Consider the following 13,712-nt stretch of genomic DNA (forward strand, 5'->3'; position numbering starts at 1 on the left):
TGATACATTTTTCATCATTGAGCAGGGCTACACGATGTGGTGATACTACCCAGGCAGTAGGGTATCCAACATCACAGCGACTTGTACAGTTCTACATCGACCTCTTTCAACAATTTCTGCACCTCTGGATCATCAGACGGTGTAATCTGCGTACACAGCGCTAGGGCGACGTCTTTCTCCCTGTCAATCCACCAGTAACAACTGGATGACCCGTCCCACTGTACAGTGCCCTTTGACCGGCCCGTGGGCAGGTCTTCGTCGAACACCATCCCCAGCTGTCGTTGTCAAAGTCGTTCAGCGATGAAAACAAATAGAGATTCTTACAAGACTATGATCCTTCCGGTGCATCTTGTTGATGCTCTCCTTTTCCCTCTCCTTCAACTGACCGCGCATGCCCATCCTAAGTGTCTCCTGTCCGATAATCCTCGTTCCATCCTCCGCCGTCCCACCCCTGAGGATCATCTGAAAGAACCTTCCATAATCCTTAGCAGTACTCCACAGCCCTCCCCCTCCCGAAGACTGGGTGACCTCAAACCTCCAGTACTCGCTCGCGTTGGGGACGACGTTCCCGTTCGGCAAGCGCGTGTAGGGCGACGCTTTCCGCTGGATCATGGACGGTGTGAGGTCGAAGGAGGTGCTGTCCATCCCCAGGGGAAGGAACAGATGTTCGGCCATGAAATCTCCCAGATTCTGTCCTGTGAGCTCTTCAAGCGCAACGGCGGCACAGTCCACTCCCTACCACGACCATGTTAGCCTGTAGAGTAGCAGACAGGGGAGAGACGCACCATTCCGTAATGCCATTCTTCGCTTGGTTCGAACCAGAACGGCCCGAGTGCCCCGCGTGTGTCGCCTACCACCTTTGGCTGGCGTTCGATGGCCTGCGCATGCGGGTAGTGGGCGCTGTAGACCAGCCCGGTGGAATGGGTAAGCAGGTGCCGGAGGGTGATGGGTTTTGGGGCGGTGGGGGTATCCCCTGATGAACAGGGCTGGGAGCGGTCGTTTCTGTTTGCAAGGGATATTAGGGTACTGCTGCAGGCGTGTTGAGTGCGTACATCAAGTTCGTCAACCCCGGCACCGTCTGGCAGAGATCATCATCCAACCCTACCAACCCTCGCTCAACAGCGATAAGCACCGCAACAGCCGCTACCAAAACGGGTATCCCATCTCAGCCCTTCTCCTCACACACCAAACCGGGGACGCACTAACAACCTTGGTCATACTCGCCATCCACACGACGGTATCTTCCGTCCAGGGGTCATCGGGCCAGGTAGGATCTCGCAGGCCGAAGGCACCGGTGTACAGTGATTGGGAGGAACGGACGATGTTGAGGGAGAGACCGGGTATGCCGTTGGGTTTGGAGGTGGAGGAGAGGATAAGAGCGTCGAGCGTCGCTGTGAGGGGCATTGTGTGCTGACAGTGAGCAGAACAGGAGAGGTCACGCTGCACTCGTCTGCCGATATATATTCCTTACACGGGCGCTTGTGCTCGGGCGGCTAATGATGACCAACAATTTCATTTCTTAATTTCCCATTCAATACACGTCACACCGTCACTCACGCCTTAAGTGCCTTATACACCTCCGTCTCCACGCCAACCACCAGTTTTTGCACGTCCGGATCTCCGAACGGCAGGATCTGCACACACTGCACGAGCGCTACGTCCGTCTTGGTGTCTACGAACCAGTGGCACGAGGGGGCGCCGTCCCACTGGATGCTGCCTGCTGGGCGGCCGGTGGTGAGGTCTTGCTCGAATGTCATGCCGAACTGCGTGATTCAGTCAGCGCTGCTTGAAGAAGAGTGGAGAAAGGAACTCACAAGACCATAGTCGCGCTTCGCTCCGGGGTGCTTGGACGGCTGCGTCTCCTTATGCCCATCGTTGATGCTCTGCTTCGCACCCGGCTCCAAATGCCCCTGCATCCCCAGGTCAATAGTCTCTTTCTTGATGAGCACCTTCCCCTCGGGTGTCTTGCCCCCACTCAAGATCATCCTCAAGAACTTGGCATAGTCCTCTGCCGTGCTCCACAGTCCTCCACCACCTGACTCCTGCTCTACCTCAAAGGCGAACATCTCCCCTTCGTTGGGAAGGATCTTGCCCTCTTTCCTTGCGTAAGGGGCAGCTTTCCGAGCCAGCATATCCGGTCGCATGTTGAACCCGGTACTTGTCATCCCGAGCGGGTCAAACAGGTTCTGGCGCATGAATTCGCCCAGTTTAAGCCCGGAACAGTGTTCGACCACAAGGCCGGCATAGTCGATCCCCATCCCGTAATGCCATTCCTCCCCTGCCTCGTGCCAGGAGGGGAACTTGAAGGCCTCCCGCTTCCCGGTGCGCAACCCAGGAATCCCGTGCTTGTCCGCGTAGGCCTGGGAATGCGGGTACCACATAGAGTAGAGGATACCGTTAGAGTGGGTAAGCATGTGTCGAAGAGTGACAGCCTTTGTCGCGGGCTTGAGGGTGTAGTTCCCGTCCTCGAACGGCTTTGTGCGGTCGATTCTGCGAGTAGTGAGCGCGTGTCATCGAGAGAGGGGAGGACGTACACCTGGAGATCTTTCAGCTCGGGGATTATCGGCCTGAGATCGTCATCCAGCCCAATCAGTCCCCGCTCAACGACCATCATGGCGCATATACTCGCTTTTCCCTTCAGCTTCCCCTTCCGTCACTCACAAAATATGTTACTCACTAACAGCCTTGCTCATACTTGCGATCCAGAGCACGGTGTCAACCGTCATGGGCTGCTGGGGGTTGGCGAGGTCCCGCACACCCGCAGCGCCGGAGTATATGGGGCCTGTAGACCGGGTTATGACGAGAGACACTCCGGGAATGCCATCGGGCTTGGAAGTAGCGGCTTGGAGCAGACCGTCGAGTGTCGCTTTGAGGGAGTCCATGATGGTGGTGGGAGAGGAGCAAGTTGAAGGGCCATGGCGTGGATATATTGTGTGGATGAAGAGGTCACGCAGTCTGAACGGAACAATGTAATGCCCTCCAGCATACACCGGGCCTGTATCCCTTGACTTACCGTAATTGGCTCAGCGTCGGAGCGCTGACGGGTGAATGCCCGAGATTGCTGTCATTTACTTCATTTCTATTTCTGATAATATTTAATTTAGATATTAATTCTGCTTAGTACGGCAGTACCTCGGATGGCAAGAGATGCGTAATTATGTTGCTACTGTAGAGTAAAGTTGCCCCTTTGCTAAGAGGAATCTGGGGTTGTTGCCAGGGAGTGGAGGCCAGCAATTGGGAGGATCTTGTCCGTTGTTGGAAGAAATAGATTATCTTAATGTGGGTGTATGACAGATAGCGAATATCAGTATTTTGTAGATCAGTATTTTATTCTGATTGAAATGTTGGTATGAAAGTCTGTTCAACTGAGAACAGAACATTTTCTTGGACTGGAATGCAACGAGCAATTGCTTCAGAGGCAGTGACAAAGTGAAATAGCCCATACGAGGTGATGAGCAACCAGCAGAAGAGATGTCCCACCCAATTTGGCTATTGTTATTGTGCAGAATTCCGGTTGATCTGCCTGGAACAAGAATGAATGCAACTTGCTTATATGCCCACGAGGAAGATAGCCACATTTGGTGCATTCTGATGATGGTGCCTTTTCCCATCAGCAACAGTTGCCAACTGCCATCTTCTAGAATTGTGAATGTTTGCCTCATCCACAGGTCACAGGTGGAAAGGCAGCATGCCAGGCATCAACAAGACAAGCACAAAGGGTAATAATCTCATTGATGCTCATGATGATTCGATGGTTGCCAGGAGACAAAAGAAAGTCTGCAAAATTGCAGTTTCAGGGTGAATAAAATAATGAAGAGTAATCAAAGGAGGGTGGTGTCATCCCCCCCCATGAGACATGTCAGAGCATGGGTGGCACAGCCTCCACCCATACAAGCAAAGTTTTCCCACAGATGACATGTTGTCTTCACTGTTCTACAACCACCACATTGACATGGTGGTATTGCCAATAGTTCTTGCTTTGCTTTTGCCTTCTGCCTGCTGTGGACAGCCTGCTGGCTGACCTGCAGGTGTCAACAAACTTGGTTGTGTCTTTGTGATGGGTATCCGGTTGCGAGACAAGCTGTGAAAGCACAGGAGCGCAGCTGCTCAGGCTAGGAAGGACCAGAACTGGGTAGTGGATTGTCAGGAGTTTGGGAGGAGGGGAAATGGTGTGCTCTATCATGCTGTTTTTCTCACACCTCTGGTCTAGCCCTGTACTCAGACATCAACATTCTTTCCTCCCTTCCAGACACCTTTCTCAAATGGCCATGGAGCAATGGGGCTGTCATTGACACCCTGACAACATTATTCACCAAAACTTCACTCCCTGCTCCCCTTCCTTCTGCTCCTCTCCAAGGAGACTGGATCTACTGTGTTCAACCTACATCTCCTCTCCCTCTTGGCATGCCAACTACACCCCCAGTCTTTTGTATTCACCATGCTATTTCTCTTGATGTCTGCAGGGTTATGGTATGGTTCCTGTCTGCTCTCTATGCTACCAATCCGACTCAGCATCTGCATAACAATGACACCTATCACTCTGCTATTCCTGCACTGCATGTGGGTGTCTGGCATTGGTCTAGCAGCATTCCAGCCTTCTCTCAGGACACCATTCATCAGTCTCCTTCCACCATCAAGTATATCAATTGCATGATCAAGTATCTATCAGATGTGGTGGGGAAGCAAGCTATGCAGCTGCTAGCCAGCCATCAGCCTGTGGTTGCAGAGGAAAGACAAAAGTAAGTTCCAATCAGATGTGGTTTGTTCTGCCTCTCACACCTATCTAGAATTCTGGATCATACCTACTCCCACCCAGCATTGGCTGACACTCTGATGGCTCATCCAGCACTTTGGCAGTGTGCCTGGCATATGTTGGCCTGGAGAGCAGGCTCAGCCTTTGTGCCACACTGTGATCTTAATGATGATCTCCATCAGTACACCATCCTCTTTGTCTTTGGCAACTTCACCCATGGCTATTTGGTGCTTCCTCAGCTTGGCATTCAGATTCCTTTGAAGCCTGGTCAACTGCTCTTTATCAGCACCTGTCTCTTGGTCCACCATGCAACCCACTTCAAAGGAGTTAGGTATGTGTTCTCAGGCTTCATGGACAGTACCCTTTGCAAAGACTATAGAAAGACTACAACCTCTGCATAGTATAGTCTTCAGCTCCTTAAATGATATGCCTTATGCATCTTTGCTGTGTTTAACTGGAATCCAAATGCTGATTCCTGCTGTCTCAAGGTCCAATAGCTAGAACTGTGGTGGTCACATGCACTGGATAGTGGACATTTCAGTTCAGCCCTGAGGATGGCAGGCAAGACAGGGGATGACACAGCAGGACCCAGGTTCAGCAACAATAGTAAGTTATAGTATCAAACAGAGGCTGGACATGGGAGGAATATTTATTCATAGCAAGCATCCATCCCTGCTTCAGCATTGCACCATCATGTCCATTATTCTCACAGCTGTTGGGGGCTGCTATGACTGGCGAAAGTCACCCATTCCTGCACACACACACACACTTACAGTGTTGCCTTGCCTCTTGCTGCCCATGCCAGTAGTCTCCAGTATATTACCAGCAGCAGCAATGATCTCACAGGTATTCTCCACTACTTTCTGCCAATAGGTGCTCCTGAACTGATTATGGGAGTCTATAGCATCATGGCCAAGATCACTAGCAAGAATCCTGGGATGCAGGTGGGAGATGGATTCATAGGGGAGACATGATTTTGAGCTGGATTGCTTGGTGGTGCATCTGATTCAGGCTGCTACTTTGTCTTCTGTACTAACTTGCACTTAGCTCCTTCTTTCATCTGATGAGAAGTACTCAATCCCACCCATCATATGCATTGCAGCATGTCCATATAATGTGCAAGCTCCGGTGCTTCTTCTCAGATGAAGGCTGGTTTGCCTGTTCTGCCCCAAAGGTCTCAGTGACAACCACACTGCACATTACTGGTGTTCCCACAGGCCTGGCTTTGCCTTTGGGTGAGGGTGGGCAGGAGGACTGCTTATCACTCCAGGTTCATCTCTTTGCTTACTTACTTCAATGTAATGTTCTGACTGTATATGAAGATTCTCAATCTTGACTACCTCCCCACATCACTAAGCAGCACCTCAACAGCTGCACCAGTCATACCTTCAAAGGCAGGTGGCTTTCAATGGCACAGTTTGGAGAAGACAGCAGGAGTTTCTCAGCAACCCTCAGATATCAGCTCTTCATCTCCAGCAATAGCAACTACAGCAGCACTGTCTGGATCTGATGCCTCAGATAGCTTGATGGCTGCAGCTAGCACAGAAGGGAAAGGAGAAGAAGGACATGCATGGAAGCATAGCTGGAGAACCTAGGCTTGCTTCACATATGGGGTGCATCTTGACCAGATACACCTGTCTCTAGCCTGTCTCACACATTGTCAATTGAATTTGGATACTGCCAATGGGTACCCTTGCACCTTTTGCATAAATGTCCCTATGTGGGAAATGAGCAGTGATCCCTTAGTGGTCTGCCTGATGCCTCATTGCTGTTGGACTCCCTCTGAAGAACAGGCATGCTATGCCTGCCAATCTGCTGATCCTCACTGGCATGAACATTGTCAAGAGCAGAATACAAGGCAGCAAGCAGAACATTGAGCATGGCAAACTCCTCAACAGCATGCTGAGAATCTTGCAAGATGACAGCAGGCTATCCTCAAATGGAACAGGGTGTGTCTTTACTGCCATGCCAGCCTTCTCAGGTAAGACACCAATGACTAGTGTGGGTGGCTGAGACACTGATGGCTGAGCTCCAGTGGAGAGCCTGCCACATTCTGCTGCAATGGGGCCAATATCAGTTACCTCCTCTACCACCTTTACCAGAAGAATTTGGCATTCTGCTAGCTCATCCACATATCTCTGAGCTGTCTTGCAAGCTCAATAGTCTCTTTGCATTTATGGCTATTGGCACATCAGAAGCTTTCATCAACAACCCTGCTCCTTCCAATGTGGTGCTTACAGGATGCACTTATCACTGTATGCTTGATATAGCAGAGCCAGCTCACTTGATCCACTGGTTTCTCTATGATGTGCATGAGAGGGAGCAAGCAGCTTGAGCTCAGCAGGTACCTCAGCCATTGCTCACTGCAGTGTCATTGGTGCTCAAACAGCATAATCCATATCTTCATGCACTCCAACATTTTCAGCATGTGGAACTGCCTGATGTTGCAATGTTGGAATTGCCAGAGCATACAGCAGCAGGTGACTTTGCCACTATAATGCATGCCAATAACAGTACTGTGGTGGATCCATGTAGCATCTTGATCTGGCACTTGGGTATGTGTAACAGTCTGCTCAGAGGTATATGATGGCTGACTTCTGTGCCAGGTGCAGAACAGCCATCCTTTATCAGCATTTTCAGCCAACATTACGAGCCACTTCAGTACCCACTTCTCTTTCCCCATGCAACAGCTGGATGGGGCCTGCTTGGCTATGATGACCCTCAAGGACTTTGTCTGGGTTGTCCTTGCTACCCCCATGGTCTCACCCAGATGCAATGGTATTGCAATCAGCTTCTCACAGAGGATCACTTCCTCTGCTTTGGTTGCCTTGCAAATGAGTATATATGTGATATGTTCTCTTGCATGGAAGAGCAGTGCCTGTACTATATTGGCAAGGCATGGGAGCATCAGGCTGCAAGATGCAGAGAACAGAGGGAGGAAGGAGAGGCTGAGGAGGAGGCTGAGCTGGACATTGAGTTGCCTGCCAGCTTTACTGGCTCATGCAGATGGGCAAGTGAACAGACTGCAGACTCACTCTCTTTGGCCCAGACTGATGGGAAGGCCAGTCTGTTCATAACTATGACATGCAATCCAACTTGGCCAGAGATCCTCAATGTACTTTGACCAGGACAGAGTGCATCAGATGTCCCAATGGTAGTGGCCTGCATCTTCAAGCTTTGTCTGCAGCACTTTCATCATCTTCTCCATCAACACTTTGGCAAATTGGTGTATATTGTGCAGGTTATTGAGTTTCAGAAGCATGGCCTGCCACATGCACACATCATTATGAAGGTGTGTTTAGGTTTGGCAATATTGCTCTGTTCCTCACATGGACTGCCTAGGTTCATCCTGAGCTGCCACCAGATCAGATTGATCAGGGAATTCATGCTTGCCTTCCAGAAGATCCCTGGCTAGCTGCCAAGATCCAATGATGGATGCTTCACCCTCAAGATCATCTCAGCCCAGACTGATATAGCCATTGCAATAGGGATGGTCAGTGCATATATGGGTTCCCACATACCCTCCAAGATGAAACATTAGTGGATGCTGATGGCTTTGCTCACTACAAGAGGGTCACAGAGATTGACTGGTGGATAGCACCTCATATGCCACTCTTTGTGGGTGAGCTTGACTGTCATGTTCATGCTGACATTGTGGCAACTTCACACATTTTCATCTACCTCTACAAGTACCTATTCAAGGGCATTGATCATACTCTCTTTGCAGTCTTGGATGAAAACTGGCTTGCCATCAATGAGATCACCAACTACATCAAGGGCCATTATCTTTCTGCCACAGAAGGTGCCTGGAGGATTGCAGGCTTTGATATTATTATGCGATCTCCTTCTGTCACATGGCTAGCAGTGCACTTGGAGGGAGAAAACTATGGGCAGTTTTTCTGAGCACACAATAATGAATCTTCAGCCTCAACTCTGTTGCACTACTTTGCCCAACCCCAACTGCCTCAATTTCTGCCTTTGCTCTATGAAGAGTATTTTTCACAATATATTCTTGAGACCTGGAATGGCCAACTGCCTAATAATGTGACAACTTTCCTGGAGGAGCCATGGCAGTACATGCCTCAGAAGCTTGTCAAACGACAGACCACCTCCCACCATGCTTGCCTTCAGAGTATCTTGCCCTCTGCTGGAGATGTCTTCTACCTTTGGTGCTTGCTACAGCATCGCTCAGCTCTCAGTCATGCAGAGCTGTATCAGGTTCAGCAGGTTCAATACAACTCCTACCCAGCAGTTGCACATGCCTTGGGCCTGTTTGATGATGAACATGAGGGTGCATATGCACTTGCTGAGGCAGTTTTGGATCTATGCACTCCTAGCCAGTTGCAGTTCCTCTTTGCATCCATCATTATTAAAGGCTATCCTGCTCCTCCACTATGGACATGGTACAGAGATGAACTCTCTGTAGACTTCAGGCAATGCCTACAAGATGTTAAGATGGCCTATGACCAGACACTTCTTGCTATTGGTGAGTTTCTTGCAGACATTGGCAAGGAGCTAAGGCAGTATGGTTTATGACAGCCAAACTGTTGGTCTGCAGAGGTGGAAGAAGAGCTTGCTGCTTTTGCTCCTCATGTGCTCAGATTAGCTGAGGAATGGCAGGTGGCTTTTGCCAGGTTTACTGCAGAGCAACAGCTGCTCTTCAATGAGTTCCATCAAAAACTGGGTGCTGTTCCACATGACTCCACACCAATGTTTCTTGAGGGAAAGCCGGGTCAAGGAAAAAACATACCTGGTGAATGCACTCTGTGCTTGGCTTCACAGCCATGGCAATGTGGTGCTCATGGTTGCATCAACAGGAATTGCTGCATCCAATTACAGGAGGGGACATACAGCACATTCTCTGTTTCAGATTCCAGTTCATGAGGTACTAGACTGCATAGCAGTTGCATTATCAGATTTTTTTTTTCAGGATCATGTTGGCATTACATCAGAGATTCAAGTACCATCACTCTGTGCTGATCTCATCCATGCTTCCAGCTTGATTGTTTTTGATGAGCTTCCAGGAGCAAATTGAACAACAGTGGAAGCTATTGATGCCATCTGTCACCTCATTGAAAAAAGGGATATTCCATTTGGAGGCATACCTTTTCTTGGTGTGGGGGATTTCCATCAGGTTGCTCCTGTTGTAAAGGATGGGGGAAGCATGGCATCCTATGCTGCTTCAATCCTCTCCAGCCCTTTATGGCATTTCTTCCAGCTTCACACCCTCCATGCACCAATATGAAATCAGCAAGACCTGGAATTTTCAGAGTTTGTGGATGAGGTTGGAGCAGATATATTGCAACAGAGGATTCAGCTTCCGATGTTTGGGATCATCAAGTCAGAGATGGAGGTGCTCAACTTTCTCTATCCACCTCCAATTCTGAATGACCTGGCAGCCTGTATGTGCTGCAGCTTTTTATCTCCTCTAAACAAGGTTGTTGATGAGTTCAACACATTAGCATTGAGTTTGCTTGCCACAGATGAAAGCATGCTTCTTACCTTCTTTAGAATGCATGGCTAATATATTCTATCAAGTGGTCTATTACAGTGCCAATTCCATCAAGGAGGCTGATGACTTGGATGCCGATGATCTGCACGTTTTGTCAGACTATTTAAACAACCTACAGAAGACAGGAGTGCCTCCACATGAATTGGTGCTTAAGGTGGGCTCTATCTGTGCACTGATGCAAAACCTCTCTGTGAAGGCTAGGGTGGTGAAACATGCACAGGTGGTAATTGAGAAGTTGCATCAAAGGTTTGTGCAGGTCCGTGTCTTGGAAGCCAATGGTGAGGTGGGGGATGCGGTACACTGCATCCCATGGATCCATTTCTCCTTTTGACCATTCTGTGCCAGCTGGACTGTGATATGTATGCAAATACCACTTCGACTGGCATATGCAACTACCTTTAATGCCTGTCAGGGTCTTACCCTAGACCGGACAGTGCTGGATGGACGGAGTGATGTTTTTGCACATGGGCAGCTCTATACAGCGCTTACTTGAGTGCAAACTAGACAAGATAGCATGCTTCTATTAGATGAGCACCGAGACCACACAGTGGCTAACTTACAGAGTGCAAGGCTTATGCTTCCGCTTATATAGACTGTACCTCCATTGATACATAGATCCGTGCAGTCTTGCACCCGAAGGGTGCTATGCCCTTGTATAAAAGAAAAGAAGATGTGAAGTAAAAGGAGGGTCAAATAGTAGTACAAAGTAGCTTCCATCTTCTTCCGGTTATGCATTAGTGCTTCGTTGCATGCTGCTTCACCGTGCCCTTGTCCTGAGCTCTCCATCTCCTCGACCACTACCACCACCATCTCCTCTTCCTCCTCTTATCCCTTTCACTTTCTTGCTTGTTTACATTGTTGGACTATACGTTGTCTACTACTTGCGCTCAGTGTTGCTTCTACTCTGGGCTACTCAACGCACAACATCTTCCGCCCCGTTTCCGCATTCACGTAACCGTATCTTCTGCACCTCGATACCCCTTGGTCGCATAGCTACGCCTTCACCGCACCTCTTCCTCACCCCTGTCTGCTACCCTTGCTCTTCCTTCCACACCCTAGAAGAAAATAATGGCCAACCCCATCCCCGCGCGACCCTACGCGCCTCAACAACTCTACCGCCCTCCTCCAATGATCGCGCGCCAAGCTTCGCCCAACCCCCCTGCCTCACCCATCACCCCAGTGTCTGCCTCTGGATCCTCAGCTCAGGAAAAACCGAGCGACTATGTCGTGTTTGAGCGCAACCCGAAAGCGTTGAGCGGGAACGCGATGCAGCGCGCGACGGCGGCGAAGCTCAAACTGGAGCATTTTTACAAGCTTGCCGTCGAGGCTGCTATCGAGCGGAACGGACGGTGCGTTTTCCCCTTATGATAGGGGGACGATGTCTGACAAGCTCGAAATAGTCGCGTAGAACTGGAACGCAAGCTCGCTTCGGACCTCATTATGCCTGACGAACGCAAACAGCGGCAGTTGCTCCAGCTCGGGAGGAAGGAGTCGCTTTTCCTCCGTCTGCGGCGCACCAAGCTGGGATTAGACAATTTCAGCACGGTCAAGGTCATCGGTAAGGGCGCGTTTGGAGAAGTCAGGCTTGTGCAAAAGGTCGACACGGGCAAGATTTACGCAATGAAGACCCTGCTCAAGGCAGAGATGCTTAAACGCGATCAGGTATGCAGGGCAAAGAGTTGCTCACCCTAGGGGTCTTACTGATCCGGTGTACTTTAGCTGGCCCATGTACGCGCAGAACGCGACGTCCTCGCGGAGAGCAACTCGCCTTGGGTGGTCCAGCTCTTCTACTCATTCCAGGACCCGACCTACCTCTACCTCATCATGGAGTACCTCCCTGGTGGAGACCTCATGTCTATGTTGATCAAGTACGACACTTTCTCGGAAGACGTAACAAGGTTCTATATTGCCGAGTGTGTGCTGGCTATAGAAGCCGTCCATAATTTGGGGTTCATTCATCGGTGAGACCAACATTGGACTTCCGCGGACTAAGCTGATGCGCGCCTGCAGTGATATCAAGCCGGACAACATACTCATCGACAAGGACGGGCATATCAAGCTGTCCGATTTTGGTCTGTCAACCGGATTTCACAAGCAGCACGATTCTTCCTACTACCAGAAGCTGATGGATCAGGCCAACGGAGTCGCGCAGCCCAATGGCCGCGCAAGGAATAGCGTGGCCATCCAGGCGATCCATCTGACGATGACCTCCAAGGACCGGGACACGATCGCCACGTGGAAGGCGAACCGCCGTAAGCTGCTGTATTCTACCGTCGGCACGCCGGACTATATCGCCCCCGAGGTCTTCCTCATGCAGGGGTATGATAAAGCCTGCGATTGGTGGTCCCTGGGCGCGATCATGTATGAGTGTTTGGTCGGGTATGCCCCGTTCTGCTCCGAAACTTCGCAGGAGGTTTACAAGAAGATCGTTGACTGGAGAAACCACTTGCATTTCCCCGAAGACGTCCACCTCAGCCGGGAAGGAGAGGATATGATCCTCCGGTCAGACTACTTTCTCGTCCCTCAGCACATGCTCATACTTTTCGCAGGCTGCTGACGGACGCCGAGTACAGGCTAAACGTAGAGCAAATCAAAGCCCACCCGTTCTTCTACGGCGTCGACTGGCCCACAATCCGCAATATCGAAGCGCCGATGGTACCCCACCTGCGCTCAATCACCGACACATCCTACTTCCCTACGGAGGAGTTCCCAGACGTACCCGATGAGCCTGCGGGCGGGGAAAGCACTTCCGCTGCGAAGGACCTGGCCTTCTTGGGATACACCTTCAAGCGGTTCTCTATCTCGAACCACTGATCTCGACCGCGAACCGAATCCATTTCCCGTCTCTCCTCAATCTCACATCATGCTCACGCAACGCAACGTTTCGTCACCTATTGCTCACCCCTTGTCCTCCACACGGTACAAGGGGCAGGAAGAGCAGTAGGGACAATGCATTAGTACCACGAGTTCACTTGCTAAACTTCAGATTTCACGGCTTCTTCTTTTCGCGCATGGGAGTTATGTGGAGGAGGTGTACGGATATGGTGATGTTGTGGGGGATAGGTAGCTGGATGGGAGGGGGGGGGGATGTATGCTGGGAGCAGTAGAATGGATATGAAATGCAATCTGTGTTGATGTGCTAGAGAGTGCATGTTTGCAAGATAAACGAACATTGTTGTCATTAAGCTTGACTAAATATGCGCGAGATATCGACGTGCTGATGGTCACGCCCATGCAGTTGCTTTGAATAGAACTGGGTGTTGTTTATGTCACTGATACAAGCAAGGGCATCGGCATTTTTTCTTACTTTACTAATCGAGGAAGGTTTATTTCGGCTGTTGAAGCAAATGAAACTTAGATGCTCTCGCAACTGCTGCTGAAAATCGGGGTAAAAGCCTTAAATAAACACGCGGTTGCGGTCCTCTTCCGATAGGGGACTTGTTGAGA

At 50.2% G+C, this 13,712-nt stretch overlaps 3 protein-coding genes across 3 annotated transcripts; 1 reads left to right on the forward strand and 2 right to left on the reverse strand.

The window, feature by feature from the left end:
• Positions 1 to 71: 71 nt before the first annotated feature.
• DACRYDRAFT_103188 (beta-lactamase/transpeptidase-like protein) lies at positions 72 to 1,404 on the reverse strand (the record flags this gene model as incomplete). The annotated part of the gene is made up of 5 exons (XM_040767723.1): positions 72 to 275; positions 325 to 735; positions 786 to 1,002; positions 1,053 to 1,143; positions 1,203 to 1,404. 5 exons carry the CDS (start codon positions 1,402 to 1,404, stop codon positions 72 to 74), a joined length of 1,125 nt encoding a protein of 374 aa, XP_040633135.1.
• Positions 1,405 to 1,532: 128 nt separating this feature from the next.
• DACRYDRAFT_112986 (beta-lactamase/transpeptidase-like protein) lies at positions 1,533 to 2,882 on the reverse strand (the record flags this gene model as incomplete). Its single annotated transcript, XM_040769542.1, has 4 exons — positions 1,533 to 1,763; positions 1,815 to 2,490; positions 2,535 to 2,628; positions 2,678 to 2,882. The coding sequence occupies 4 exons, from the start codon at positions 2,880 to 2,882 to the stop codon at positions 1,554 to 1,556; spliced, it is 1,185 nt and encodes a 394-aa protein (XP_040633136.1). The 3' UTR covers positions 1,533 to 1,553.
• Positions 2,883 to 11,393: 8,511 nt separating this feature from the next.
• On the forward strand, positions 11,394 to 13,079 carry DACRYDRAFT_44581 (kinase-like protein; the record flags this gene model as incomplete). Its single annotated transcript, XM_040774591.1, has 5 exons — positions 11,394 to 11,614; positions 11,666 to 11,927; positions 11,985 to 12,226; positions 12,276 to 12,767; positions 12,815 to 13,079. The coding sequence occupies 5 exons, from the start codon at positions 11,394 to 11,396 to the stop codon at positions 13,077 to 13,079; spliced, it is 1,482 nt and encodes a 493-aa protein (XP_040633137.1).
• Positions 13,080 to 13,712: the final 633 nt, after the last annotated feature.

This window comes from Dacryopinax primogenitus, assembly GCF_000292625.1.
Source record: "Dacryopinax primogenitus strain DJM-731 SS1 chromosome Unknown DACRYscaffold_1, whole genome shotgun sequence".
NCBI classification, from domain to species: domain Eukaryota; kingdom Fungi; phylum Basidiomycota; class Dacrymycetes; order Dacrymycetales; family Dacrymycetaceae; genus Dacryopinax; species Dacryopinax primogenitus.